At 38.0% G+C, this 27,091-nt stretch overlaps 1 protein-coding gene across 8 annotated transcripts in view; it reads left to right on the forward strand.

Moving 5' to 3' along the window:
- The first annotated feature begins 8 nt into the window (after nt 1–8).
- The window catches only part of dnmt3bb.1 (DNA (cytosine-5-)-methyltransferase 3 beta, duplicate b.1), a 52,293-nt gene continuing 25,210 nt past the window's right edge, over nt 9–27,091 (forward strand). For 2 of the 8 annotated variants that reach the window (XM_079587766.1, XM_079587772.1), the window contains exons 1-4: nt 10–239; nt 8,940–9,038; nt 24,057–24,207; nt 24,929–25,017. In XM_079587766.1, coding sequence (XP_079443892.1) covers nt 8,979–9,038; nt 24,057–24,207; nt 24,929–25,017 — 300 coding nt within the window. In that variant the 5' untranslated portion in view covers nt 10–239; nt 8,940–8,978. Of the gene's footprint in view, nt 240–1,114; nt 1,133–1,498; nt 1,523–8,939; nt 9,039–24,056; nt 24,208–24,925; nt 25,018–27,091 lie in introns of those variants that run through there. The other 6 variants (XM_079587769.1, XM_079587770.1, XM_079587771.1 and 3 more) reach the window with 5 other exon arrangements.

The raw sequence follows: 27,091 nt of genomic DNA on the forward strand, positions 1-27,091 counted from the left end.
ATTCAGTGGGAGTGCGATTCGAGACCCGGGAAAAGTCACGCCTGAGTGTAGAGGCAAAAGACCGAGCGGACCTTGTGAACGAGACTCCATTTACATATTCACCCTAAGGGTTTATAGGCGTGTGTACCAGCAAAGATTAGTGTAACATACCTTGGTACCTTGGCAGTGGACTACTATAACTGCACATTCAACCTCTGCTCTCAAGCGTTTTTCAATAACACTTTCTTCTCCAGAGACAGGTAAGTTTCATGCCTCTTCTGCATGGAGCGCTAGTGCGCGTTCTCGGGGAGAGTTCAAGTGCAGCATGACCGCACATGTCTGATGATATAGACTTGCTCAAACTTAGTTTTATTTTACTTAGGCTACTTTAACCAACAGATCTATATGTAACTCGAATGTTGAATTTCGTTCTGTTAAACCTTGAAATAGTGTGTGGTTGTCGAGCGTGCATGGCTGAGGCGTGCTGGAAGCTTGTTTTATTGGAGATTATGTAAATGGCGTGGGGAAGATTCTGAGATTTATTCCTCATTTTCCTACATTGCCGGTTTTAGGTATTTGGTGTTTTGTGCACATTTCCTAATGAATTTCTATTTGTTATATTTATAAGGGTATTTCTTATTCAAAGATTTCCACGTTGTCAAGAAATCCAGATGTTCAGCGAAGATGCAGTGTACAGACAGTGGGATTTCCTCACAGATTAAAATAGTAGATGGCAAAAGTAATTGAAGCCCATATTCTAAATTTGTTACCGTTTTTCTCCAGAAAGAAACCAACTTTGCGAAAAAGTAGATAAACAAGGTAAAATAAATTCTGTGAGCCATTTTAGAAACCGGTTTATTTCGTTGACGTCAAGACGTTTAGTAACAGTCTCGCGGGTTAAAGTTTTTACTGTAGTGACAAAATCTCACTTTTGCAACATAATTAATAATGGACACATTTTTTTATACCTCTAGGCTACTGTAAATTCATCACTTAGGTCTATGGAATAGTCTTCCATCGTTTTCTTTTTAACTTTATTTTACAGTACATACTTACAATGTAAGTATGTACTGTAGACAACGAGAATTCTGGGTAATATAAAATAACCACACCACAGTCAGGGATTAATGTTAGGTTTCGGTGTAGGTTCAAGGTTAGTACCTAGTTGTTACCCATAGTTATTGTAATAAGTAGTCTAGCCTACATATGCCCATGGGGAACAGGACTGTATGCTACCGAAAGTTCGATTTACATACCCAAACTTTATAATTTTCTTTCTTCCGTGGAACACGTAATGAGATGTTAGTCAGTTAGGGACTGAATGACAAACTCTGTCATCGGTCAGTTTTATTGCATCTTTTTTTTCTGTAGAAGGAAAGTGAATTGCGAATGAGGCTGTCATTTTCATTTTGTGGTCCGCACAAGAAAGATAATCACATAGAATTGGACCAACATGAGAGTGAGCCTAAAGGACGACATTATTTTCATTTCTGGGCGAGCTATTCCTAAAGCAACAGAAATGTGAGCGCGTGTAATAGTGCAGGTGAATTCCGCAGCGGGGTGAATGTGAGTTGAGTCGAGCGTGCATCTGAGCGAGGGTAACGTGCTAATTGTCGTTGGTAGACTGTACGGCGGAGCGCGCGCTCAATGCCCGCGGGGCCTCTCGAAGGAATGCCGCGCCGTCGCTTTGGTTTTGCGCTGCTGCATAAAAATGACTCAGACTTCAATCAAAACTCTAGTAACAATGAGACTGCACACTGAACTAAAAACGATACGGCCAGTTCGAATTACGTGACACTCTCGGCTTTTATTGATGTCCAAAACATAAGTCATTCATAACTCGCTTTATTTTCTGTCAGCTCACAGCTGCATTCATGTTGGAAGAAACTAGCGATTTGAATGTGTGATCAAACCGTTGTTTTGAATCCTCTTCCTAGTGCATGTTTTTTAATGCATGTTACAATTTATTTTGACCTCATCATTTCAATGAAATGGCCGGTTTTACAGACAAGGCTTAATTTTAGTCCCAGACTAAAATGCATGTGACTGAAAGAAACTTGCTCTGACATATCTTAAAATATGTCAGTGCCATTGTTTTGTCTCAAGATGCACACCAGTAATGTTTTTTTCTAAGGCACATTTGTCCTAATTGAACTAAGGCATGGCTTAATCCAAGCCTTGTCTGTGAAATCGGGCCTAAATGTCATAACTGGACCTCTTGTTGAAAGCTTAAGACTTCTCTCTGGTGACATGTACAGGACTTATCCAATCATTTAGTCTGCTTAAACCCGGGGTATATGCGACCATTTTTTGACAATGTGCGAGTTAGAATTTGATGTGGTCGCATTTGTGAGAGTGCATGGTCATGCACGCATGCTAAATTTGCGCGTTCGCAATAGAACGCCATTTTATCCGTATGCTGCAGTCCTTAAAGGGTAACTAAACACTAAAACAACTTTTTTTAGTTAATGATCTGTAAGAATGGAGCTTCATAAATGCTGTTCATTGATTCGAGTACATTTTTTAACTTTTGAGTATAAAGTGTTTTAATTTTCAAATATATGGTGTAAAAACGTCTGAGTGCTGCCCTCTTCAGGTTAAACGGAATCTCCTGAAGTAGGGGTACTCTGTGACGTAGGGGTACTCTGTGATGTAGGGTACTCTGTGACGGTACTCTGTCACGCCCTTGGTGCGAGCTCACCACGCCCCTGGCAGCCCCTGGTATAAAAGCATCTGGTTTTGTCAAAACCACTGTAACGAGTCATGAGTTGGAAATTGGAATTACGAGTATTGAAAACGATCAGGATAGCGTATTTTAGCATCTAGTTAGCATAGCATTTATATAGTTATTTAGATTATTTTGTGTAGCCTAGGTAGTTAATTAGCATAGTTGTTAGTGTTGTTAGTATTGTTAAAGCATAGTTAGTTAGTAGCATAGTATTGCATGCATCAGTTAGGATGGTGTAGTTTTTTAGCATTAGCTTTATCTGTATTTAGTATAGTGTTTAGGATGGTACGTAGGTGTAGTGTTGCCGGTTGCAACAGCACTGCTGGACTGCATAACTTTCCACCAGACTTGGAAATTAGGCGCCAGTGTTTACATGCACTTGTGTGCCAAACGCTGCTCTTCCTGCATGGACTCCACAACCGCCGGCGCGTTTTGCTGGATTTTTTTTTCACATAGCGGCAAAATATGCTTAACGTAGGTCAATAATAGTAATAATAATCCACTCAGATACTGGCCCCATTCTCTCCTGCTTCGCTAGCATCGTCGGATGCCGATCGCGATGCGGGAGTTAACGCGATGCGACACCGCAGTTTGAGCTAGCGGCTCAAATTGATATGGTTTTGGCTCTGTTTATCAGTAAAACTGCTTTATTGGCAAATTAGGTAATTGTGATAACAGCATTAAAATATAAATACAACATTAAAAAGTCAACCATAATTGATGGTTTTGTGTGGATGTACAGTGAACAGAATGTTCACCTGAAATGCTCAAGCTGGCTTATTGAAAACCAGGAAGTAACTGTGCATAATTCCTACATTTCCTGAATTCCTAATGGACTATATAAGTCATATTCAAATGAAAAGATTGAGACAACTATTCATCAGCATGCATTGATTAATCTATGTTGTAGAAAAAAAAAGAAAGAAAAAAAGGTGCGACCAAATCATGTGCTGGTGCGACCAACTTAGAAAGTTGGTAGCACCAGTGCAACCAGTGGAAAAGTTATTCTGGAGCCCTGACCCCACCCCTCATCATCTGCCTCCATTGTTGTGTGCAATGCAATACATATCTCAAAAACCAATCAGCAACAGATGCATTGAACCAAGTCCCCGTATTACATCTTTTCTTTTTCAATAAATCTGAATGTACGTCACAATATGGAAAAAGAGATCTGTTGCTTCTGCCACTTTTATCAAAACTTTTTAGTGATTTGTTCACTAATCGGATTGAAGCATTTAAAATGACCAATTTTCAGACTTCCCTAAACTTTTTTTGTTATTATTTATTATTATTCATTATAGAATTTGAAAATGATCTTAAAGGTACAATATGTAATATTTTTTTTATAAAATATCCAAAAATCACTTGCACAGTGTGATATATTTCCTTGTGTACTTACAATATCCCAAAAGTCTCCAAAGATTTTTTATTTCAGAGAAATTCCCATTTTAAATAATGACCCGTCCCGGAAAAAAAATGTCGCCTGTCAATGATGCAATATCTGCTCTATATTCGGTTTCCGCTCGTACTGCCATAGCCATGACGTAACCATGGCGACAGAAGTGGAGAACTGCGTAGTGCGTAACGTTTAGCGGCACGCTGTTCTTATTTCGTTCAAACATTATGGACCATGGCAAGCAGACTTTGGGACAAAAAAGGAGAACTAAAATGAGGCTCAATTTCACCGTGGCGTTTTCGAGATGCCCACGTCCGTGACAAACTTGGACTTGACAGAGCTTCACGAGTCATGACTTGACAGCGACACCACTCTTGAACAATCTTTATTAGACAGGTGAGCAAATGTACATAAAACAAATCAATGTTATATAGCTCAACATGATGAAATGTTAGAATATGATCTGTATGTTATTCTTCTAATGTTGATATAGCTTACTAGTAAGCTGCTAGTTTCATATAGCAAACAAACATAACTTTCAACACATTCAAATGCTGTTTAGTATGGTAGTGTAACGTTAGAAAAAGTGAAACAGCGTTGCGTTACCTCACAAGGTTAATTCGTCAAATAAACTGACCTGTGCGAGTAGTAATTCAGTAGAGTAGAGTTCGGTAGAAATAAATGTCCTTTTTCCTTTATATCCGCGGGACTCGCGTGTGATATCTGTCTATTATTAGCAATCGCGACCTGCTTCATACCACTGTAATGTTAAAAAACATTAAAGGGTTAGTTCACCCAAAAATGACTCCACCCTCATGTCGTTCCAAGCCCGTATGACCTCCGTTCATCTTTGGAACACAGTTTAAGACATTTTAGATTTAGTCCGAGAGCTTTCTGTCCCTCCATTGAAAATGTATGAATGGTATACTGTCCATGTCCAGAAATGTAATAAAGACATCATCAAAGTAGTCCATGTGACATCAGTGGGTTAGTTAGAATTTTTTGAAGCATCGAAAATAAATTTTTGTCCAAAAATAACAAAAACTACGACTTTATTCAGCATTGTATTCTCTTCCGGGTCTGTTGTCAATCTGCGTTCAAGACTCCGCAGTGACACTGCTGACGTAAGACGCTGCTGACGTGTTATCTGGTGCGCCCGAGCTTCGTTTACAGTCTGAGGGAGCAATCTTCGCAAACATGTCTAAGGATTTCGACACAGAGGAAGACTTGCATTTTTTTTGCCCATCCATATTTATTTGAACCCGAATACTACACGGACGAGATAACACGTCAGCAGCATCTTACGTCAGCAGCGTCAATGTGGAGTCGTGAACGCGGATTGACAACAGACCCGGAAGAGAATACAATGCTGGATAAAGTCGTAGTTTTTGTTATTTTTGGACAAAAATGTATTTTCGATGCTTCAAAAAATTCTAACTAACCCACTGATGTCACATGGACTACTTTGATGATGTCTTTATTACCTTTCTGGACATGGACAGTATACCATTCATACATTTTCAATGGAGGGACAGAAAGCTCTCAGACTAAATCTAAAATGTCTTAAACTGTTTTCCGAAGATGAACGGAGGTCTTACGGGCTTGGAACGACATGAGGGTGAGTCATTAATGACATTATTTTCATTTTTGGGTGAACTAACCCTTTAATGTTTTCACTCATCCATTAACATTATTAGATCTATCAGCTTGACAGCAAGTCCTATCATTCAGCTTGTCACTGCGTCATAAACCTACGCCTTTGTTATTGTAAGAGGTTAGCAACACCTAGCGGCGAAAAAAATGACATATTGTAGCTTTAATCTCTTTTTATGTTGAAGTTAATATTAGTTTTTTGATCCTAAATGACAGATACAATCACACACACAAAATACATACCGGTACACAAAAGTCCACAATCTCTGTCATTCATACAGACCTTTGATGTGGCCTCTTATTGTATTCAATCTCATTCACCTTCACAGGTTTTCTCAGTTCTCCCACTGGGCTGTGGAGGGAGTATGTATGTTTATAGGACCCATAATGAAAATGAACGCATTGTCACTTAGATAATGGACTTGAAATGAGATCCATAGAAGTTAAGAAGTGAATGCCTTTATTTGTGCAAGTACTTGCATGTGCTTGTCTGCAGACTTAATCACTATGTCATTTAGCCATTGCTTGTAGGAGGCATCTGGATGCCCTCCCTGTGTCCTGTTTGCATAATGTGGCTTGCCACTTTCCCCAGATCCAGTGTGCATGTCTGATACAGGCTGTGATATAGAAAAATAAAACCATTCCAAAGCGATGAGAAAAAGTTAAGAGTTATAATGACACAGAAATACATTCGCCACCCTTGGCCTCAGGGTGTAACATAAACAACAGCTGTGATCTGAAAGTATGAATGACTGATGACTGTTGTGTTGATAGGCTGAATGTTTCTACCTTGTGTGAGATTTTTGAGCTACGGAAGAACATAAATAATTATACTAAGCTGGAAAGAATTAAAGGGATCCTTAACCCAAAAATAAAAATGATGTCATAATTTACTCACCTTCATGTCGTTCCTAACCTGTATGTCTTTCTTTCTTAAGTGAGATTTGAAAACGAATTTGAAATTCATTAAAAAAAGAATTAAAGAAATAAAAAATCACTTTGACTCAATTCAGCCTTCGCAGGGACTTTGATTGACAGGCGATCTGACCAATCATAATCCGCCATCTGCTGATTCCGCCATTTTGTCCGACAAAGCTGTCAGGAGGGTTAGTAGTTTAAAGGATTAGTTCACTTCAAAATTAGCCCATGATTTACTCACCCTCAAGCCATCCTAGGTGTATATGACTTTCTTTTTTCAGATGAATACAATCGGAGTTAAATAAAAAAATATCCTGACTCTTCCATGTTTTATAGTGGCAGTGGATTGCAACCAACAGATTGAAGCTCAAAAATATGCATCCATCCATTGTATACGAACTCCAAACGGCTCCTGTGGGTCAATAAAGGCCTTCTGAAGCAAAACCATGAGTTTGTGTAAGAAAAATATTAGCGGCAATTTGGGGCGGATATTGCTTGAATGGTGGGTGGGTCCATTATTATTTTTTTATGAAAAACACAACAACAAAACAGTACCATGACAAACTCGGTTATATAAAAACAAAACTTTTATTAACAAAACGAATAAGCACGCATACACCATGCTGATAAATTAAATCTGTCTCATGCTGCTGATCTGTGCTGCAACTCTTGTTCGGCACAAGCGTTCAGTTTTTAATTGTAGTGTAGTGTCTGTTCTCAAATGGCGCTTTTCCACTGCATGGTACGGCTCGGTACGGTTCGTCTCGGCGCGGAACGGTTCGGCTCGCTTCGCTTTTCCACTGCGTGGTACGACTCAACTCGGTACGGCACGGTTCGGTTCGGTTCGCTTTGGCTCGGTTGCTTTTCCACTGCAGTTAGTACCGTTTCAAAGTGGGTGGGACTGATCGTTAATAGTTGTCGCCTCTAAAATTTGTCCCTACACTGTTTGTTGGTCCGTCGGCAATCAACGAGAGGAACGTCTGCACCTCGTCCACTGACCACGATTCAGCCATTTCTTTTGTGATTTTTTTAAAACTTATTTTGTCAAGTACAGTTGCTAAAAACAGTTGCTACTGCGTTGGCTGTTGTCTGGCTATTTAAATCTAGCGGGTTTAGTGTCTCGTGTTGCAAATACAATGACGCTTAAGTGACGATTCTGTCTGACCAATCAGTGATCTGCAGTGTTTTCACGTCACGTTTAGTATCGGTACGGTACGCTTGGAACCTCAACAGAGGTGGTACCATTTAAAGCGAGCCGAAGCGAGCCGTACCGTACCGTACTATGCAGTGGAAATGTGCCATAGTGAGCCGTACCGAACCGAGCCGTACCGTACCATGCAGTGGAAAAGCGCCAAAGCGTGCCGTGCCGTACCGAACCGTACCGTACCATGCAGTGGAAAAGCGCCATAACTGCACGAAATACATTTTATTACTATAAAAAATTAAAACGACGGCAGGGGGCGGTGCCGCAATGGGAAAGTGATGTAATCGTGTGTGGCTGAACACCATAACATCGACTATTGCAGCAAGCCTAGTTTACATGGAACACATTACTTCAAAAGTAAATGCACTGACTGCATACATAACAAATGTGCATATTTTTTCCTGTGTACTACAGTATTGATTTACTTTACCCAGTAAATGTTACCAACTGTTCAAATCTGTATTAGAAAAGATTAGTGTGATACACAGTAGCATTCAGCTAGACAAAACTGACAGTCAGTGTTAACAAAAATATATCACAAAATTTTCCAAGGATGACTGCCATGGGAAAAAAAAACATCTAAACATTTTGAACAGTACAGCTCACATGATGACAAAATCAAACATGAAACAAACATACCTGAAACAAACATGCAAGGTCAGAAACTGGAAGTAAAACCTAATCATAACTGCAACATATTGCTGAGTAGATTCAGATCAATACTGTTCTAGAGTTTTCTGAAGAAACTACTGTGTCATTGATTGTGTAATGATTTTTTAGAATGATGAAGTCATTAATTATTTGACCCATTTTTCTATTCCTGGTTCTTAAAGGAAGTGTGAGTGCTTGTTTCCTAAGGGCAAATATGACAACATGTTTAGCTGAGACAGAGGTCAATGTTTAGTTAAAGACTAAAAACAAATATCCATTCATCTTTTCTCAAAGGAGCATCCATATGCTAGTGCATGCTTATGTTTTTCAATATTTTAGTCATATTAGGTTCATTCTTTTCTGTTTTGCCTCTTTTTATAATTTATTCAAGTCTGTTTCTTTTTTGACAGGATAAAGAGGAAGAAATAAAAAAGACGACAGAAGTAGTGATGCCATCCAATAAGTACTCGTCCGCTATAATGGCGGAAAGTGACAAGATGACTGCCACGGTAAGATGGAAGAAAAGTGTTGGGAGAGCAATTAGGTTCTGTCATGATTTACCCACACTTTACTCACTTTTTTTCTTCTGGGGAACACAAAATGAGAAATTTTGAAGAATGTTCGTGTTGATCTTCTCTATCCAATTACAATGAATGGTGACTTAATCTTTCGAAATCACTATACAAGTATAATAACAGTAGTCCATATGACTGCACTTTGTGCACTTGTTTCATGGTATAACGCAGACAATTTTATTGCATTTTTCCTTTATATTGTGCAATCTTAAGATGCAATCACATTATTAGTGAAATTTCGTAGGCAAAAGGTCTATTGTCTATTGTCAGTATTGTACCAATGCAAAAAGGAAAACTCACACACAAGTCACTATCATAACAAGCTATTTCTGTTGGTCAGCACAGCGATTCCACTTGACCAACTTGAATTTCTGTGTGGAAATCCTTTGCCCTCACGCAAAAATTCTGGATCACATGCGTTCCTGTTAAAATGAGTGGAAATGTGAAAATTCCCAACAAATGTTGAATGTTGCTGGACCTTAGTGCCATTTATTCCAACATTATGCGATAGCTTTGACCGTTATTTGCTAACAATCCAACATCCACCCTAGTTCCAATGATACCTGCATCACTTAAATTATATCATCCTTACTTTCACTTCCAAAACCAATCATCTGTTTGACACTTTTCTCACCTACATGCACACAAACAGAGGTGTGGATTGGTGTGGGTGTCCCATTCATCTCTGGTGTTTTGGGTTCAAAATGAGGCCAAAAGTGCAGTGGAATTTAGGGGATTAGAGAAAGGGGAGAGAGAGGAAAAATGAAAGTATCTGTTCTGATAACGGAAGAGCTGCTCTAGCAGTTTTGTTATGACAGCTCTACTCAACTTTGCCCTGAATTTTTATTTCCTAATGGATTTTTCTACATATTCTTTACGACAGTAAATGAGGCAAGACCGCTTACTTTCTTTCTTCTGGTCCTGCACTCCATAGAGTGCAAAGAGAGAGAGAGATAAAGTGAGAGAGAGCAGGCTCGTTGAACGCTGCACCTGGCTGAGTAAGTGCTCTGAATCCCACAGACCAGCTGCTTGGCCGGGGAGGAGAGAGGAGCACACTGGCCATTCAGATGCCCAAGAGCATGTGCCATCTCATTTTGAGCACAACTGAAACTAGTCTGTTCCAACAAATCTGTTCTACGAAACGCGTCTTAAATGGTTCTGACCTCCTTTTACTCTGTTGCAGCATGTCAGTGTTCTGAACATCATTATTTCTTTTGAACTTAAAGGAATGTTCGGGGTTAAATACAGGTTAAAGCTATTGACAACATTTGTCACAGGCTGTCGGATACCACAGAAAACAATTTCATCTGGTCTTTTAGTTTGTAATGAACTGACAGAAATGGAAGTCTGTTGTGTGGCGTTGTCACGACACTAGAGCTGCACGATTCTGGATGAATTTGTTTGTTTTTTCAAACAGATCACGATTCTCCCGCGAACAGAAAACAATACAAAATAGCATGCCATTTACTAGAGGTTCTGACAAAATGTTATTTCAAAAATTTAATTAATCGGAATGAATTGGCTTAAAAAAAAAAAAAAAAAAAAAAGGGATTACATGACTTACTCATAAATACTTCACTTGTTACATTACTGGATGAATCAGGGAACAAATCTCTTGAATGAATGACACTGACAAATACATTTTTAACAGTCACTTGCCACCACCTGATTGTAACAATGTAATGATACAATCATTATTTGAAGTGCCAAGTTACTTTCAAAAGGTGCCAGTAGTGCCAAGTTACTTTCGCTTCTGTTGACATCAGTGTTTATATCCTAATTATAAACTTTTATCCCAGTACTTATGTGATAATATAAATATTTGTAAAAGATATAACGATACTGTGTGGTTGTAAAGACTGGTTGTGAAGCTGTTTCATACCTATACATAATAACTACTTTCTCTTGGGTCAGTGGTAGCTCCGACGCAGATTTGAATGTTCCGGTATGATTTTATTAAAGGTTTTATAGACGGGCGAATGGTTGTTTAGGAATAAGATTGCCTGTTTGTTTGAATGGAGATTTCGATCTTTTAACGATTAATCGTGCAGCTCTACATGACACCGATATTTTATTTCCGGAAATCTTGAATGTGTGGTTATAATCTTGCATTTTTGAATTGTCCTAAATGTGAAAATAAAGTGATCCTGGAACACTCTATAAGCCAACAGTTTTGAAGATACCTCTTCAGTTTGGTTAGTTTTAAAGGATATTAGTTTGCTTTAAAGTTTACTTGGAAGATTCATGTAAGGCCAAAATTCTTGAATAGGGATATAATTTTCTTGATATTTTTTTGTTGTTGTTTAGAAATGTCAAGAGAATGTGGCCACAACAACAAATCTAAATCTAAAATAAATTATTTATGATAAAATGAACAGACAAAATATTACCAATTAGTTTGGACTAGTTATGACTTTGTGCTGGTCAAAGACAACTGAAAAAACAACAACAACACATTGGTTACATTGTATTTTTATAATTCAAGGATTTTCATTTCGCAAAGCAGTGCATCATGACAGAAACTGAGTGATTCAATTGTCAAAACATCAAATACTTCACATAGTGTGCACATACTTCAATTAAATGGAGCAGAAAGGAAGCGCAGTATTCTTTGTTAAGGCTAATTCACACTGCACAGAGAGACGTCGACCAACGTACAATTACAGTACGTCACCTCTCAGACATTCCAAGACCGACAACTAAAAATCAATTACATAAATGAAAACAAGTGCCGACCAACGCCAACAGGAAGTAACATACTTATCAGACAAAACCCTACGAAAAGTCTGTTGCTGTTGCAGTGTAAACTGTCCTTCATCAAAGGTATACATTTGAACATTTATTTTTGGGATTTTTCCACTTTATTTGGATAGCACAGTATAAAGCCAACAGAAAGCAATGTGGGGTGGTGGGGCGAATGGAAAGGACCAAAAGCTGGGAGTCACTTGGTCCACAGCTTGTCGGAGCCCTGACTACAAGGTTTTCGGCTCCGACAAACAGCAAATGTGAGCAAGAACTTTTTATTTATTTTTTATTAACATTTATATCCTAGCTTATATGTTTTACTCCATTTTTGCACATACATTGTACATTGTAGAAATGTTCATATTTGATCACCAAAATTACCTAATTAAATGTTTTTTTTTACTGTGGAAAAAAATTTATTCATGCTTTAAAATAGCTTGAATCTAACAATATAACACCTTGCTTCTATAGTTAAAACAACTATAATACTGGCTTCATTTAGTATATGCGGAGTCATGAATGTGCAAATTAGCCCCGCCTCCACTCACACCAACTCAATGATCCACTCGGTCGGGTCAACTATACTGTAGTAAACGCTTTTTTAGCCTTTAGCTTGACTACGTTATCAAACAGCTAATAATGTGTTGCTAATGTTACACAAACCATGATCATGTTCGCCATCTCAGTCAGACAGCTGTCTTCTAAAAATCAGCATCCTTAGAAGCGCTTTGAACAACTCAGAATGTCAGTGGAGAAAGACATATAGTTAATCATAACATCATAATATACATCATATACATTCACCCGCTACATTGCTAAACGTACCCTATTTAGTTAATGATATGCTAAAGCCCGCCTCCACGTTGACTTGATTGGTTACAAGGGAGTTTGTGACATTAGAGAACATTCAATGATTTTGCACATGGTTTGTCTTAAAGCATATTAAAAACTTGATTTTCACCGGAGTGGGACTTTAATTGATTAAAAAGAGAAATTATCGACAGATAAATAGATTTTTGTCAAAATCAAGTCATTAATTGTAACCCTAGTGTTTTGCATTTCAAAGGATATCCATCCATCCATTCATCCATCCAAACTGCCTATCCTCTGTAGGCTCAGCATCTCAGGCCTAATTTACAGGATTAGTTCATCTAAAAAATACATTTCTGTCATGACAACTCTCAGAGAGATTGGCATGGTAATGGATATGGCAATATTAATATTTTTGGTCTTGGCAGAATTATCTACACTGCTGCTTCAGAGCAAGTACAGAGACATGCTACTGTGAGCATGTAAGACATGCTGCTGCTGCATACATAACACACATAGAATAACCGCTGGGGAAGGTGGGGTTGACCAGTAGATGGCGACAGAGGAGCACTTATTGATTTAGCCATTTCCTATCCCATATGGGAAAAAGTAGGACGTCACAAAGTCTCATGAAAAACAAAAACTTTTCTTCAAATTGTGACTTAATTACACAGAAAGCAAGTATAGAGCGCTCCCTTTATAATCACTAAAGCTTTTGGTCAATTGATCAGCAGAGGTGGAATGTCCAGGGGTCAGAAAGTAAAAGTCCCGCCATATGTTTATTCCACCCATGAACTCAGTCAGCTGATTTCACTAATTAGTTCTATCTCCTGGCTGAAAAACTGTGCTAATTAGCAAATCCAGGTGATTGGAACAAAATACTGAGGAGGACTTTTACTTTCTGAACCTGGACTTTCCACCTCTGTTGATCAGTATCATCAGAGGAACAATGGTACATTTCATAAGCGAAATGCATAAGCATTTTTTTAACGGTACTGTTCTTAATAAAAGTTCATTTTATCTGCATCTCAATTCAAGCTCTTTGCGTTACTGTCAAATTTCCAATAGACAAACATGTAATATTATTAGTAACTGCACTTATTAGTGCAAAACAATAGTAATTTTAGGATTAAATTAACTTTATAATTAAAAATCCTCCCAGCACTACCGAATCAGGTGCTGGTGCCACCATCTGTAGAACTTAGTTGCACCGATGCTACTGCTCATAAAATGTTAGTCTGGAGTCCAGCTATCCTTTTAAGGCTGAATACTCAGTAGTTTGTGTTGTTATTTTGAGTTTCAATCGTGGATTAATTGAGTAATAACAGTCTTTACTGGCTAAAACAAGTTGTCCTACAGGTTCATAACATGTGGTTCCACTGTTTGCTCATGTTGTGTCTTGTCTGGAATAATTTATGTCTGCTAACAGAGCTGTTATCTGATGAGCCTTTGGCTTTGGGAAAGTGTCTGTTCACATGGTTGGGAAGCATGGCAGAACTCTGGGAAATAACATTGAGTTTCTACACATTTTCCTCTGTGTGTGTGTGTGTGTGTGTGTGTGTGTGCTATTACATAGTATAAAAGGGGATCTGAGCCACCTGTTTTGATCCGCTGACTTTTTTTCAGCCTTTGAAAAGCTTGAGCTGGGGGCCTCTTTAGGCAAGAGCAGTGCAGGGGGTGTCATTATGAGCCAGCAGTAAGATAAACTGAATGAATGAAGGAGCCCATAAACCCTTTGACCTCTCCAGCCTCTACTTGCCTCCTTAAACAGAATATATGGTTTTATTTTATGTAAGTTTACTCTTGTTCATGCTAATGTGATTTTGAACAGCTCTTGCATTCATTTGCAGACATATTTTCTAAGCATCATGCTGAAGACGTAATTAATCATTTATATGATAGAATTCAATATTAGGATTATCGATCCTACTTGTTTGTCATTGTATTATTAAAACATTCACCATATTATAAAATGCACCTAGTTCCCCTAAAAATGAAAATTCTGTCATAATTTACTCAGGTATGTGTGGTTTAGGTATTCCCTACATTATGGGGAAAGTTTTTGGTCCCCATGAGGAGAACAGCTTATAAATGATTTTTGAAAATGTAAAAATGCAGAAAGTCTTCTGTGATAGGTAGGTTTAGGGGATATAATACAGTTTGTACAGTATAAAAATCATTATGTCTATGGAAAGTCCCCATAAAACATTGAAACTCAACGTTTCATGTGTGTGTGTGTGTTTGTTTGTGTGTGCGTGCGTGTGTGTTGACAAAACCTCTGATCTGCTGCAGAGCAGCTGTGGCATTAAAGATGTCTGGCATTCCAGTGGACTGTTCCAGAAGTGCGACAGCAGATTGTATTGTTCCCACATTCATGAACACACAATCTTCTGTCTATGTGCTTTAAGGAAACAGTGCTCTCTCCTTTTTTTCTCCTTTTTTGTATATGTTTAGCAGTTATCTGCTTTTTCATTTGTATAGTTTTTACATTTTTGTCTGCTAATCCACATACACAATTGACACTTTTCATATTCGGCACTGTTCACATTAGAGGGTGATAAAGCAAAAAAAAAAAAAAAAAGTCACATTCATATTCATATTTTTCACCTTTTTGACATTTATGTGTTTGCTTTGAAATTGCAAAAAATACACTCTTTTTGTCAGAGGCACCATAAATGAAATATACTAAAATAGGGCTGCTCGATTATGGAGAAAATCATAATCACGATTATTTTGGTCAGTATTAAAATTACGATTATGTAACACGATTATTTCACATGACTTTGGGAACGTGTTTTATTTATTAAAAAGACAGCTTTCAACAAATCTTAAAGAGGTGGTAAAATGGCATTTTCACAAGATGTAAAATAAATCTCTGATGTCCCCAGTGTGAATGTGTGTGTGTGTGTGTGTGTGTGTGTGTGTGTGTGTGTGTGTTTTAGCATAAGTTTTAGCACAAAATACCCCACAAATATTTTTATATAGCATGTTAAAGATGTCACTTTTTGAGGGTTTGCAAAAACGCACCGTTTTGTGCCTGGCCCTTTAAATGCAAATGAGCTGCTGCAGAGGGCGGGGTTTCAAGAGCTCGCGTGTGTTAGCAGATGTGATTACCTCACGCAGACACACTAAAATGACAGAAACTGTACTGTCTTTAATGTTAAAACGGAGTCAGACAAAGATGGAGAGACTCAAGAAGTGACAACATGTAGAATGCACCAGGACGTCTCTGAATGGTTAGTTGATGAATTTATGTTGCTGATGTGGCGTTTACTATCTTCAATTAGGATATTCTGTCATGGTAATCTATAAATCGCGCGTATAAGAACTGTTGTGAGATGCACACAGAGTGACTTTCTATGCATCTGAAAAGATGGATGCTACAGTTTGAGCTGACTCACAAATAGCTTTTGTACTCAAAAAGTACAACAACATGTCTTATACAACTTTTCCTCTTCTCAACATGGACTGCGTGTTCCCGGGGGCGGGGTTTATGTACATTTTAGGATTTCTGATGTCCCTAACCCTGGAGGAATGTCGTGTAGTCCCTACCAGCTGTTTGTTGTAGTCCTTTTCTTTAAAAGCAAGTATCTTCCTTTGCTTTGAACTTTGGGCATTGAAACTTTGCAGATGTTGTTTATGCTCAAACAGCAACATTACACACTTACTAAAGTTAGAAAAGTGAAATCATACTTTACCATTTATTGTACTTTTTGAACTATTAAAATAAATAATATAACAGATAATACTTCAATAAGTAATTTAATAATTCCTGCAGGTCTACCACTTATAATGCAGGAAATTCCCCCGCAAACATTGATTAACTTTAGCATGTAGATTGTATGAGTATCCTAAATTAATCCACACAGAATATAAAATCAAATCAATCGTTTTAAAACTTTCTCCAAGACGCAATTTCACACACCGCGTGAGTGTTCAGAGGTGCCGTGTCTTCTCTCCCTCTGTCTCTCATGTAAAGGGATTTGACAAGGCAAGCGTCGAAACTACATTCTCGCGTTTATAAGTAATGACATGACGGAATTGTCACTTGCACAATCGGGCCAGCATTGTATCATAACTAAAGTTGATCATTTTCACTTCTTTTTAAGTCTTATCAGTTTAAACATTCAAGCTGAGAGAGTTTATGGATTCGGGAGGGGCGGATGTGCGCGTGTCATTCAGAACACGCAAAACAGAACATGGCAAAAAAAATCGTTTTTACTCGATTGTACTATTTTGGTGATCGTTGAGAGCCAAAATCGAAATTAAATAAATTGCACAGCCCTATACTATAACCTTTTAATGTATCTACTGTAAAATACCAAGCAGGGACTTCATTCAGTGATGACACAAAAAAATCATTGATTCAGAGACTTTATCATACAGCTGTGCTTGCCAAATAAGTGTAAATACCGTTTTTGTCTTAAAAAGAATAGCACCATCTTTAGGGAAAATGAATGGGAAAAAAGCATATAATTAATCATTGCAATACAGTTCAAAAGTTTGGAGTCAGTTAGATATTTTCTTAAGAAGTCTCTTTTGCTCACCAAGGCTACATTTGTTTGATTAAAAATACAGTAAATATTTGTGGATTTGGATTTGCGCGATTACTAATTTCAATAACGTTTAAGCAGAAATTTTGCAACCGACTAGTCTAACCCCGACCCCCGGAGACAGTTTGTATATGTGATTCATTTGTATTAAACTATTTAATCTATGAACAGTCAAATCCCATACTGAATGCCGCTAAAAAATAAGTCAGATACATGCAATACAATCAAAGTTTACAATACAACTTAAAAATAAAAGTTTAGTTAGTCTACACTAGGGCTGTAACGATTTACGATATTAAACCGAAATCGCGACACTCAGATCCACAAACCTGTGTCGCGGTGTGAGAAGGCAGATCGCGATCGACACACCCCTTCCCAGACTTATCTTTCTCGTCCAGAATAGATCCTAGGGCTGTGACGGGGTCTTTTACATATTAGGTATGGGAATTTCAAGCAAAAATAATATTCGAAGATCGCTGGGTATCATTTGATTATTATTCAAAAATCGCACCTCTCCCCCACACGCGCGCACGAGCACACACACACACACACACACACACACACACACACACACACACACACACACACACACACAAGCAAACACCAGAGCAAGTGAGCAAAGCGCGCGGTGTTTGCTTGTGTGTGTGTGTGTGTGGCACCGGCTCGCGCGTGAACTGGAACTCACCTCATAAACGAATCGAAACTTACATAGAAAGCTTGAAATACTTTTACTTGATTTAACGTTAATTCAAAACATAAAGAAATGGCTGCTTATGCTAATTCGTAGGAAGTGTGCATTTCTCTATATAGGCGCGTTCACTTGTGGCAAGCGTTATTCCTGCGCTTGAGATGCGGGTCATGCGGAATAGGCAATATATTATTTGTGGTTTACAGCACAGACAGTAAGCCTCGGTTACCTCAGAAGAATTTTTAACATGCTCGAATCATCTCCACAACGGAGTATAGTTCTGTTTGTTTTTCAAAAGTATTTTGTTACAAGAAAACAGAGTTATAGCTTTAGCTATTTATTTATTTATTTATTTATTTATTTGGCTTTTAAAATCCTCCCTCCTCGCAAGAATCGCGGTTTGTATCGAATCGTGGGTCAGAAATCGGGATACGAACCGAATCGTGGGTTTGCTGTATCGTTACAGCCCTAGTCTACACATAAGTCAGCATGTTAAGATATTGTTGTTTGTTACCACGGCAACCACTTGCAGGTCCTGGTTTTAACATGCTTCTTGTGTATGAAAACTATCTGTACACATGACTGGCGGCAAAATCGCAAGAAGCCTAACGTGTACTGACAACCATACATTATTTAAGCGTATTCTTTTTGTTAGGATGTTGATATAGCAACTGTTCAAGTGTCAAGTAAGTTTCATTTATAATATTTCTCTAATTATTTCTTTAATCCGATATAAACATTTCATACCGAATTGTCGCTCATAACTGATAGTATAACAAGCCTATAAGTAAGCTTCATTGTTATATACTAGTTTGGCATGACAGAAAAAAAAAACAGAAACGTTTGGGCTTGTCAAAGGGCTTTAAAAATAGTCCCTCACCTTGCTCATCTTTCGAGCGGACATTTCTCTGAAATGAAATTGTGCACGAGTGAAATTAAACGCATGCTAAATTTCTGGTAAACTTTAATGATTTTGTTTTCCACTGAAGATATACACTTTTTTTTAATAAAATGAAACACTTTACACTTTGCAAAATAATATATATTAATTTTAAGATGTAACATTAACATGATGGTTATTTAAACGTAGCCTTTTAAAAAATATAAAGCAAGAGATTAAATGTGCCAAAAAAAAGTAAACGACTAGTATTTCCAAGTTGGACTAGCAGCAGCCATCGACTACATGGCTAGGTCTCGCACATCCCTAGTAAAAAATAATATAACGAAATATTATTTCAATTTAAAATAAGTGTTTTTATTTCAATCAATTTAAAATGTAATGTTATGCCTGTGATGTCAAAGCTGAATTTCTCATGTGATGTCAAAGCTGTCTTCAGTGTCACATGATCCTTCAGAAATCATTCTAATATGCTGATTTTGAGCTCAAGAAACTTTTCTTATTATTATCAGAGTTGAAAACAGTTGTGCTGCTTAATTAAAACAATACATTAACATGAAACAAATTAAGCGAGCGCGCCGGAGTTATGTTTGGGACCATTTTACATTAAAAGTAATAAAATAATAACTATGATTTGGACTGTCATGCTACATAACATTATAATGAGAACGCTATTTTAATAAATCGTTGTGAATTCTTTAGGAGTGACCCATTCTGACAAGCACTCATCTGAGTAGGTGACACGTTGGAGGATATTGCAGTAGACTCAGGCTACGTTTACACGTGGACGGCTATTTTCATAAACGGACATTTCACCTCTCTCCGTTTTCAAAAATAACATTGTGCACACCTGTCAGTTTTCAGAAAAGTGTTTGTTACACAAACCCGTGTATATGCCGTCAAGAGCATGCCAAACCTGTAGGTGGCAGTGTAACGAGAAGCTCAAGCCCACGTTTGCCAATCAGAATCCTAAAAATAGTCACATACGGCTGCCTAAAACTCAGTTTTTCTCAGTTTACGTGCAAACGAAGTTTTCCAAAATCTCCACTCTGGCCGGAGTTTTTATAAAGAATCGTTTTCAGAGGCGAATTCTCCGTTTGCGTGTAAACAAAGGGCACAAACGAAGGGAAATGTCTCCGTTTTTCAAAATAACCATGTACGTGTAACCGGGGCCTCATATTGCAATAATAAGGCTAACAAATAATTGATTGTTAATTTAAAACAACGATCAATTTTGGGAAGTTGTGTAAATTGACATCCCTAATAGATACATTAATTCTCAGCGCACAGCAATGTATTGGTCGTGTTATTTCTGTTGACACTGCTCTGTCAGCGGTCTGATCTTCTTAAGGTTTTAATATGTCTCTTCTTCAAGTCAAAATACAGCGAGGTCGAAGTAGCGAGGACTCAAGTGCAGAGAAATAAGGCTTTTATTAATTAAAACTAGCCTGAGGGGTAAAACAAGACAGAATTTGACTTTCAACTTCGAAACAGCACAGAACTGCAAACACAGGGAGAACAAACAAAGGAGGTAACGAGGGAGGACAGGTGGGGCAAATTAATCAATCAGGTAACAAGATGGGAGGGGCACATGGCACAAAGAAACATAACAGCCATAACAGCCAAAAAAACACAAGCATATGGCCAATAAAACAAATCACACGTCACATGTTCACACAAACCATGACAACAAGAAAGCACACAGCTAGTGTGAAACACAAGCTGTGTGCTACAAAGCACAAGATAAAACAAGACATGAAAGCACATGAAACAAGGCACACAGACAAGACAAAACAGAAGTGTCACGGCTCTGTCACAAAACCAAGAAAGAGACTAGACAAGTGACAACAGCAGCCAAGACCGCAAGTTTTTTTTATGCTGTACATCATCAAAACAAATCGGATAAAACAACACTGTTATTTGTACATTGTAGTGCAGGTTATAGATTTGAATAACAGGAGACAGATTTCAGCTGAAACATTTATCAACATTTAACAAGATACTGTATTCATATATATATATATATATATATATATATATATATGTATATATATGTATATATATATATATATATATTAGGGGTGGAGCCGAACCCGAATACGATATTCGGAAAGGCACAAATAACGTGTTTTTTACAAATACTTATTTCGAACAAATACTTTAAAAAATATTTGTATTTGGGAACAAGAAAAACTTTATATCAAAAAGCTGCGTTTCCTCATGAGACCGCAGTGCATGCCCGGATGAGTGAGAGAGTGACGGACACAGGCTGCTCCACACAGCAACAGAGAGCGCTTGGCTGAGCGAAAAAACACTTAACTCCATCACTATTTTTGTTGAATAGATGTTGTACCTTAACTGGGTTCCTGAGGCAGTTTATAACTTTCAGGAAGCGGAGTTTGATCGGGAGATTATTTCATTGCGCTGCATTATTGACGTCTGCAGTCGGGTGCTCTCATGTTCACGCTGTTTACGTAGCTCTGTTTAGCGTGGTAATTTAGACAATAGGCTGTTGACAGAGTAACGTTAACGTTCGGCTAAAATGGTTAAAAATGCGTGTGTAGTTGTGTCGAATTGTATGCACGTGTGGGAGTTATATGGTACGTTTAAGTTACTCTGTCTTTTGCAGACAGCAAGATGTAAGCTGTAGGCTTCATAATGTTCACAATGGTATTGTATTAGTTGTTGTTTAACCATGGATGAGGTAATGACTGTTATGTTGTTTGACGTTTTCAATGACGTTCCTTGTTTCATTGCTGGATTTATGGAAAAACATCAACCAATATTACATATCCATAATTATTATAATGGATATAATTAAAGAATACTTACAATATAAAGTAAATTAGTAGTGTAACGCAAAAATTTTTTTTACGATTACGATTTTTACGCCTATTTTGAATTTTACTCGAATACAAATACAAATACTTTTCCCCCCTCAACAAATACAAATACAGATACAAATATCGGCTGCTTTGCACACCCCTAATATATATATATATTTTGTTTTTATTTTTATATATATATATATTAGGGCTGTCAAACGATTAAAATATTTAATCGCGATTAATCGCATTAATGTCATAGTTAACTCGCGATTAATCGCACATTTTTATCTATTCTAAATGTCTCTTGATTTCTTTTTGTTCCATTATTTTTTCTCATTTTAATGCTCTTATCAACATGGAAAAGTGGATCGGCTTGCTTTGTGCAAATGTTTTTTATTGAAAACAAGATTGGCATTATACTGTTCAATTCCACACTGACATTCTCACTTGGAGCAAATAATCTCTCACACAATGTAACACTGTCCATCAATAAAAGGGTGACAGAAATACTGACGAGGTAACGTTACTGATAGTGACGAGTGTGCTGAGATCGCATCAGCGGTGTGTGTGTGTGTGTGTGTGTGCTTGGCCATCAAGTGCTATTTCAGACTGGACGTGCTGCGATGATAGCTCAGTTCACAACAACAAAACACACAGATCACTTTGGTCTTGTCAACTAACCCATTTGGCAACTTTTTAAAAGTAAACTTTCCATTCAGAATCGTATTGGCATCCATTTCGGCGTCTCGCGCTCATCATTCATCCACTCAAAACGTAACGTTAAAGCGGGTCGCACACCGGACGAGAAGCGCAGCGCCTCGTATTTAAAATCCGAACACATTATTCTCTATGAGTGTACACACACCGGCGGCGCCATTCTGCGTTTTTATTGCTGGCCATAAACGGAGAAAGTGCGCGTCCGATGTGCTAGACGCGCTCAGTTGTGCTAGACACTGCGCTTCTCGTCCACTCTTTGGCGGCTCGCAAGCCCAAACAAGTGTGTGCGGCGTGCTGTTGTTTTGTTTTGTTTTGTTTTGTTTCTGGTCTAGCTAGATCCGGTGTGGTGTTGTAGTTTTAATAACGTTACTAGTTGCTGCAAAAGCATGTGAAAAAAACAACAAAGTTTGCTAGGCGGTAATCTCGCGATAAAAAAATTGACGCCGTTAACATGGGTTTGCGTTAACGCCGTTAATAACGCGTTTAACGGACAGCCCTAATATATATACATGTTTACCAAATTATATTTTATTACAGTTTATGTTTGTATTCTGTTTTCTAGAGGTCATGATGTTATTTAATTAAAAAAAATATATTGACAGCCCTAATTTGCTTATAAATAAACTGGATATATGATAATCTTTCTCTTTTTGAGACACATCGTTTCAGGAAAAGTTTGTACTTGCCATTATCTAGAGTTTCTCCTTGCCATTATCTCTTTTATCTTGGTTACTGGAGGTTTAACGTAATATTCTCTGTAAAACTGTATTGAATTAATTGAAGATGTTTCCCTTCATGTTTATACATCTAGGGCCAGATTAACTAAATTAGCATGAGAGTCAAATTCCTTAAAAGCACTGATGGGAGTGGAAAGTTTTGCTTGTGATCTACTGTAAATTAAAGGACACAGATGCAAGCGGATAATTTCCATAATTTCCAACGCAATCTACCTAGAGCAGCGCAAATTAGCGTAGGGTTGCAAACCAATACTAACTATCTACTAACAACACAGACCCAACATGGGTTAAGACATGCTTTTTTGGGCATTAAATAATGGCGCAAATACCAGTAAATTGACGAGCGCAAACCTTAGTTTTGAATCTGAAAGGGAAACTCCTACAAATGCATATGTAATAAAGTCAGCCACGAAAATAACCTTTTCAGCATTCATTTGAGTAAATCCTGACAGTATTCTTTTAATGCTAAAAGAAGTGCAAGCTGTTAGTAAATCTGACCCCTAGTTGTCCTCAAATAGTAGGTAAAAATACATATTCTGTTAACTTAAAAGAAAGGGTCAAGAGGTCAAGGTTTGGCTGATGAGTATGGCCCAGACACTGCTGCTAAATGTCATAACTACACCTTTCATTGATAATCATAATTGGTGATGTGTTGGGGTGACAGTGATGTTGTGAAGATGTTTGGACCTGCCCTCCATTAGTATCTATTTTACATTTACATTTATGCATTTGGCAGATGCTTTTATCCAAAGCGACTAGCATTGCATTTCAAGGTACACCTTTTACATTCTTATCAGTTCTTGATTTCCCTGGGAATTAATTAATTTAATGAATAAGAACAGAAAATATTTGTACCATCACACACCCATTCAGCTGTGCCAGGTCACATGGGATGCAGTTCTGTTGATTTTGAGTTGTCCAAATGTTGTGTTTGCGCTCTGTGATCTGTGAAGATTATAAAACACAATTTTTTCAGGCTGCCGTGAATGGCGACACGTCTGTGGGGGAGGGATTATCAGAGAATGACAGCGGTCTGGAGATTACCAATGAGAACAGCCCACTGACTGCGGCAGAGCCACCTTCACCTTTCTGCCCCAAACAGAACGGAGGCGCAGCCTCACCCGCAGGTACACAGACCCATGCTCTGGGTTCAGCATCTGGGACATTCTGCCAATTACTTCAGAAAGTAACGTAAAACATCATGTTTACAGTAACGCAGTTACAATGCAAGTCTATAAGGCAAGACATTTTGGAGGGTTTAATAGCAGATAAGTGTATACATTTTTTTAACACACTTGATTGAATTGTCATTTTATCAGTAAGATTGTTACCGATGTATTTCCTGAGAAATTTAAATATTTTTTTACATGTAAATACCAGCTATCCTTGTGCGTATCATGTGAAAGTTACCATGTTTAGCGACATATACATATAATTATGACAGGAATTTAAATATTCAATATAACTTTAGTAAGCAATTCTATCACACTTGACTCAAACACGTAGGTTTAAGTCTTGTGGCTATACTTTTGGAACAGTGTGTTTTAATGTTTATCTTGGTGTAGAGCCTTTTTTGCTTGTTTTTACAAAATCATTTTCAATGGTAATCAACAACGTTACAGAGAGTAGGAAATTAGCTTGATTATCTCCTCCATTGTCAAATATTATATTACTATTATATATGCTAATTGTTATTATTTAGTACATTTGAATAAATTAAATTAAATGATCACTCTGGTGCCTAAAATGCATAATCAGGTACGCCTAGAATACAATTATATCCAGTATATAGAAACTAAAGTGTCTGAATTTTCTTATACTTTGTCATGAACTTTCTTAATCTTTCAGATGAGAGTGTGAACAGCATCAGAAGAAAGAGATCTCGTAAGCGCTCCGACACAGAGGAAGACAGTGCCTGGGATTCCTCCTACAGTGAGGTGAGAATTTACTTAATTTACTTACACATCTGATCTTATGACAGAACGCTTCAATAAGTCACATCTATTCCAAAGTCCATTTCACTGCTGTTTCCGGAAACATGGCTGAAATAGGGCAAAAACAGTCCAGGAAATATATATCCATCCATCCATCTTCCTAGCGTTATTCCCGCTCGTTTGCAGGGTCCACTTCACACACACATTTATGCCGGATGCCCTTCCCGACACAGCCCAGTCATTTACATTCACACACACACACACACACACACACACACACACACACACACACACACACACACACACACACACACACACACACACACACACACACACACACACACACACACACTCACACACACACTCACACACACACTCACACTCACTCACACACACACACACACACATATTGGATATGACTACAATTTGTCATATACAATCCACCTTACCTGCATGTCTTTGGACTGTGGGGGAAACCGGAGCACCCGGAGGAAACCCACGCTGACAAGAAAGGACTCCTGGCTCAGGGACCTTCTTGCTAAATCAATATATCGTTGAATAACTGAGGAGACAAAACACTCAAAATGTAGTGGTATAATCATATTTGCATAAATTCCTCCATTTATTCACCTCTGCTGTGATAGACTATTTACATTCATAAATGCATTTAACACGAGAACTTACCAATACGTTGCGTGATTTTAGAGAGCAGGTGTATCATGGAGGCTGTCTGAACAGATGCGGGAAAACACATACATACAGAGTTGGGTATCACTTCCATGGATCTTCTGTGGATTATCCACATGAGATTTTCAGAGCAAGACATGCAGAAGAACGCATTGTGCAGCATTCCTGCCGGCCTTTTAAACAAAGAGTCTGCCATAAACATGTACCCACTACACATTTCACCATTTAAGATGTTAAGGGTTATTCAGTCTATAAAGACTCCTTATACTATAAATACCAATATACTATAAAGACTCCTTAAAATCAGATACAAGATGATAAACAGATATGACTGTATTAAATATCACTTCTTATCTTTTGTGTTGTGTTTTGTGCTTATCTGCGGTTTTCCTCTATACTGATCAGTGGTGGGCCGTCAGGGCCAGCAAGGCCTTCTCTGCTGGCCTAAACACTATGAGAATCACTGACTTGCACTTTAATATATTTTTTTATGAATGAGTATTAAATTATTCCCAAAAGTCCGTTCTCATAATTTCATAGCTTTTCTCATGGTTGCGCTGCTTCCAGTAGTGTATATTTATTTTAGTGCTTTTATCCAATCATATTTCAGTCATCATGTGTTGCCAGGGTCAAATATATCTGCTTCGAGGCCTTCAGAATCGATAGTGCGGGCGCCTGTAGCTTGAATGAATGGCAATGAAACTGTTGCTTTAACCAATCAGATAATCAGTCAGATTTAATCAGCCAATCAGATATCGAGTTGATTGCACCGGGGCCATCTAGCAGGCACACAATAACGTAAGCATTTTCACGCCCTTTGATTGGATGGTCAGAGCGTGTACTATTATTACTGGTAGTCAGAGCTAGCTAACCGCATCTGTTGCGAACTGTGTAAACTAAAATACAGGTAGATTTCATAGTTTTTCAACCCACAAATTCATGTTTATTTCCTTCCTCGACCACCAGCAGGTTTAAACTTACCGGAAAAAAATCCCTTATTCAGCTTACGCAGAGTCTCGGACCTCTATCGATCTGTCCGGGTAAAAACAGAACAGACTGCAATGTATCAGGACTGATTTTGAAGGCAAAAGTCCCGCTGATCTCAATGATATCGTTCAAAAATCTGTGTGAGAGCTTGTGTCGGCTGTAACGTTACACATCGTCTTGTTTTGCGGTGTTTTCCCTGTTTAACGTTACTGCTTCTGTCGAGCAGACACACTCAGCACTAAAGCGAATTTAAACTTATGACAGAAATACGACGGGACAGACTCGACTTTCAGCACATTAACCTCGATGGCGATAGAAAAGGTTGCTGGGACTGAAAAGCACAGACAACCTGTACAACCAAGTAATTCAAGTCTTTTTGAGGAAAGAAATTTGGATGGATTTT

This window comes from Phoxinus phoxinus, assembly GCF_949152265.1.
Source record: "Phoxinus phoxinus genome assembly, chromosome: 18".
Classification (NCBI taxonomy): domain Eukaryota; kingdom Metazoa; phylum Chordata; class Actinopteri; order Cypriniformes; family Leuciscidae; genus Phoxinus; species Phoxinus phoxinus.